Source organism: Asparagus officinalis, chromosome 1 (genome assembly GCF_001876935.1).
Source record: "Asparagus officinalis chromosome 1, Aspof.V1, whole genome shotgun sequence".
NCBI classification, from domain to species: Eukaryota; Viridiplantae; Streptophyta; class Magnoliopsida; order Asparagales; family Asparagaceae; genus Asparagus; species Asparagus officinalis.
In genome coordinates this window covers 125,073,039-125,077,787 of record NC_033794.1, presented here as the reverse complement: position 1 = coordinate 125,077,787, position 4,749 = coordinate 125,073,039, and the positions used below count along the sequence as shown (strand labels likewise).

General features: G+C 35.5%; 1 protein-coding gene across 2 annotated transcripts; it reads right to left on the bottom strand.

Moving 5' to 3' along the window:
* On the bottom strand, positions 1,097-3,832 carry LOC109830991 (putative F-box protein At2g02030). Of its 2 annotated transcripts, none has more exons than XM_020398361.1 (2): positions 3,718-3,832; positions 1,097-1,894 (listed from the first exon to the last, which is right to left on the bottom strand). In XM_020398361.1, exons 1-2 carry the CDS (start codon positions 3,742-3,744, stop codon positions 1,196-1,198), a joined length of 726 nt encoding a protein of 241 aa, XP_020253950.1. In that variant the 5' UTR covers positions 3,745-3,832; the 3' UTR covers positions 1,097-1,195. The 2 variants fall into 2 exon arrangements, with proteins under 2 accessions (XP_020253950.1, XP_020253995.1); XM_020398406.1 differs by having other exon boundaries at positions 1,097-1,879.

Below are 4,749 nucleotides of genomic sequence, written 5' to 3'. Positions count from 1 at the left end.
ACTTGTTATTTACATTGGTGATGTGCTTTTCAAGAATGTTGTGTATTTGTTTTCTTCGGAGAAGGGGCATGGCAAATTTAACTTGAATTACCTATGGCATTTAAAAGGACAATTGTCTACCCTTTGGTAAAAATGGATCCTGTAGAGTGTTTGAAATGAAAAAGAAAGATATGCGGTAAATATTCTTAATAACTTTACAATAAAAGGGTATAATTACACTAAACCCGGAAGAACATACAGCTTTTTGTAGTAAACCCCGAGTATCTTTCAAAATCGCACTAAACCCCTAATAAGCTTTGCAGAAAAACCACAATATGTTTTTTGGTTCTAATTTATGAAGGTTGACCACAAAACGCAAAAACTTATAAAACTAACCGATCTGAATACAGAGCATAATAACAGAGCCTACTCACTGCCCAGTTTTCACATACAACAACTTGCAAATTTAACTTCCATCATCAATAAACAAGAAGAGAAACATTAGACGAAATTAGAGATGACATAACACACGAGAGCTCAGTTAGAAATCTTTGTAAGTAATAAATAATTATGATAATAGTGGTAATACTAAAGACTAGAACGAAGACAGTCAGCTCAGTTCTACTCTAGGCCCCAACAGACACCAAGCTCTCAATGCCAAGATACATTTGGACGGGTCCGCTCCTGCAAAGGTCATGAAAACGGCACTTTCCCTCGAAAATCACATTACGAACTTTAACCACCGACGTGAACGATATGCTCTGAGGATCATAATATTCCAATCTTTCCCAGGAACCAGTGCCACGACTCGAGATCAGCAGAAGAAGCTTTCCACTATGCACGCAAACAGGCCGAAAATCCCAGTCTTCGCGTCCCTCGATGCTGAAACTGCAGATGGGGATCCACTCATGATTCTCGCAATCCATGGAGATCCACATGCTATAAGTGGCTGTGGATCGGCAGTTGTAAACAAAACAAGGTTTCCCTTCAAAGCCGAAGATTTCCATATTGTGATAATCGGTCAAATCCGAGGATGGGGGATCAACCACTCGAAATTTTTCATCTTTTAGATTCAAGGCAATAAATACTTCTTCATCAAAGGAAGCCCTGAGGTGGAATATCTGAGATAACTCGCCACGAAGAGTCTGAGCCCAGAGTAAATACTTCGAAGCGCAAGCCACCGAAACCAAGGAAATATCTAACCACTTTGTAGGCATTATTTACTCGGAATGAAACTGAAACCAGCACCGAAATTCTCTACAAAACAGAAAGACAGAGAGTGTCGTTTTGGAAGGATAACCAACTCTTGAGTAGCAGGTTTGCAGACAAAAAACGGACCAGTGGCGAAAGAGAGCAGGACCAAACCATTGCAATGTTGTGGCCGGAATAAGCTCCGTTCAGTTTTGCATAACAGATGATTAAACAAAAGACTAGCTCCGTGTCTTTTGCTACTACTACTGAGGTCGTAGGCATACAAGCTCATTCCACGACGCAAGCCATCAATAGTTATGAACATTAGTTTCGGCAGTCTTTTCCTCGCACGAACCAAGTGTAGGCGGGCAAGGAAAGGATTCGGTATGACAGCGTTCCAAGATTTGGACACAGACCTCCACCTGAGCACATCTTTTGCAGGGAGCCTAGGGAGTATCTCACTGGATATAATGTCTTCGCTTAGAATAGGATTGCTCTTTATTTTTTTAATTCTCCTCCTCCTGTCCGTCTTCTCCATCCAAATTGAATAATGAAGAAGCAAACGATAAAAGTACAACTTCAGTTTACTGCAATGATTCTGCTGAACGTTTCTCTTCTTCATTTCAATCTGTTGGCCTCCAGTGATATTCTTCCTGACTCTTTTCATCGGAATTAAACAACCACGATAACATACATGATGAAAGTATTGCTGCATAAATATTTCCTATGGCAATGAGTTATCAAAGAGAAAAGGAGAGGATGTTATATTTATAGGTTTGAACTTCCCTAATCTTAGCGAAACAATATTCTGACCCTAATGAATTTAGGATACATAATACTGTTCTTACTTTAACATCAGTACTATCAGAATAGCTAAAAGATTACACTAGTCCCACTAGGAAAATATGTGTATATGCTTGAGACCATATATAAAATGAAATTTTTGTGGAAACACTTAACCAATGAAAGTACCAGCAGTTGATGCCAATTTAATGACTATCCTGCTAGAAAAATGTTCAAAAATTAAAACTAAAAATATTTTTAGTTTTGAACCATGCACACAACTTCAAAAATAATTCCTCTTGCAGCTAGACAGAAATCTGGATGGTTGGTTTACATATGTAAACTTTCAACTTTTTGCTTCGTATACTTAAAATATTTGAACAAGAAAACAGTCTGGTCATGTACGCTTAACATTTTAATTTATCTACAAATTTGAATCAGAGAACATTTTAGAATTGATTTAGGACCTTTCAAATTTTCTTTCACAAACCGAGTAAAGATTTTTTTTAACACACGCGCACGCGCACAATCCAGACATGTATGAATTCAAATTTGCCTAGAAACTAATAAACTCAGAGAATATTTGAGAGTTAATTATATATGTAATCTACAATTTTCTTTTCACACAAATCATGAGTATTTGAAGCTTTGGACAAAAATATTTGATATGTATCTTACAATTTGAATTGAGCACCATAGAATTGCTTCTATACGTCTCCTCAAATTTGATTTCATGAAGTATGAGAGTTTGGACCGGAAAACAATTTGAATGCGTACTAATTATCAAACAAAGGTAGGTTTTGACCATACAATTAGGAGAGGGGAAAACAGAGTCAATTATATAGATGCTTGTACACCGGAGTGACCCTAACTTTGTCGATCCGGACATAATCCGACATCTCTCTTCGCCATTTGTACAAAGCGCTCCTCCTCAGATCATGTAGGCATTAGTTGCTCAAGGAGGGCACTCCGGGTTCACCGAACACTTAATAGCGGTTAAGCGCAAGCACGCCATGGCAAGTGATTTTTTTTAATAAGAGATTGTGAATGGGGAAAATTTGTAAAATAGTCCGTTTTTGCTAATTATTTAGTAAAATAGACCGTTTTGCTAAATAATTAGCAAAATAAACCTCTTTTTGGTAAACAGGCCAAAAAAAGGTCTATTTTGCAAAACAGCTCAGAAAACATACGGGACTAGTAGTCCTGTATGTTTTAATCACGGATTAGTGAACTCAGAAAATTTCACAAAATATTGAGATGAACTCAGAAAACATACGGGACTACTAGTCCCGTATGTTTTCTGAGTCACTAATCCGTGATTAAGTTGGCTCTAAACATACGGGACTAGTAGTCCCGTATGTTTTCTGAGTCTTGTTTTTCAAAATCGATCTATTTTTTTCAATAGAGATCTATTTTGCTAATTATTTAGCAAAACAGTCTATTTTGCTAAATAATTAGCAAAAACGGACTATTTTGCAAATTTTCCCTTGTGAATGCCAAAAAGACAACCAAAAATTCCAATTCTCAGGGGGGGAGGGGCGTGGATTCTCATACGAACTGCTGTCAAAATCAAGTTAATACACACAATAGGATCCAATTCATATGTAGTAAAGGATTAAATATTAGGTTGAGCCTCGAAGAGAGATGAGGAGATTTGAGTTAGGGTTTGCGTTCCGTTCAAATTAGGGTCGGATCGAATTAAGTTTATAGAAAAAAACATAATCCTAACCAAAGAGATTAAAAAACATAAAGGATCATCGTTACCTCTTTCACGGAGATAAAACTCTCCATGAAACTCGATGCCGCGGTCGGCGACCAGGGGGTTCTGGGGGCGCGAAGCTGGTTAAGGGGGTGTTTGTTTGGAATCCTTATAATTTTAGGATAGATTTGAAATACATAGGTAATTTGTTATGGGTTGAGATTCCTAAAACTTTATTTGTTTTAATAATATTTTAGAATTTGGAATACTATAATTTATAATATTTTTGTTTGTTTTAAACTTTTTGGAATTTAAAATCCTTAATTTGTCTAACACTTTTGAAATCCACCTACATCCCACTCAAAAAAGAGGATTTCACAAATCCTTAAATATAATACTTTTTTATTATTTTGGGATTTGATATTCTAAAATTTGTTTTGAAACAAACAAGTTTATATATGGAATTTTAAAACCAAAAAAACTCACTTTTTTATCATAGAATTTGATATCCCACCCAAATGCCAAATTTTTTTTGAAACAAACACCCCCTAAAGGTAATAGAGAAGGTGCGAGATCTGATCTGATCTAACCGGCGGAGGGAGGGATAGATGTGTGCGTGTTTTTACATTGTGGGCGTGTTTGGTTAGCTAAAATAAAAAAAAGGGAAATCTTTTATAAGTAACATATTTTCTGTAAGGGGTGTTTGTTTTAACTTTTTTTTTGATAATAGGATGGATTACAAATTCTAGGATGAAAAAGTGAGTTTTTTGACTTTATGGATTCCATAACCTTTGTTTGATTCAAAATAAAATTTGGGATATTGAATACTCAAATAATAAAAAACTAATATATTATAGTATTTGTGAAATCCTCTCTTTGAGAGATGATTTAGGCTATATTTCAAATTCTAAATTTTGAAATGCTATAATTTGAGTTTGAAATAAACAAAATACAAATTATAAGATTACATATCCCAAAATATTGATGAAACAAACAACATTTTAGAAATCCCAACCCATGTTAAAAAACCTATGGATTTCAATGAAATCCATATCCTAAAATTATAGGATTTGAAACAAACACCCCCTAATATGTTC

Coding starts and splice junctions, on each gene's coding strand:
- LOC109830991 (XM_020398361.1), bottom strand. CDS start 3,744: ATGGAGAGTTTTATCTCCGTGAAAGAG. Junction 1,895..3,717: donor GTTTTATCTCCGTGAAAGAG/GTAACGATGATC, acceptor TCATTGCCATAG/GAAATATTTATGCAGCAATA.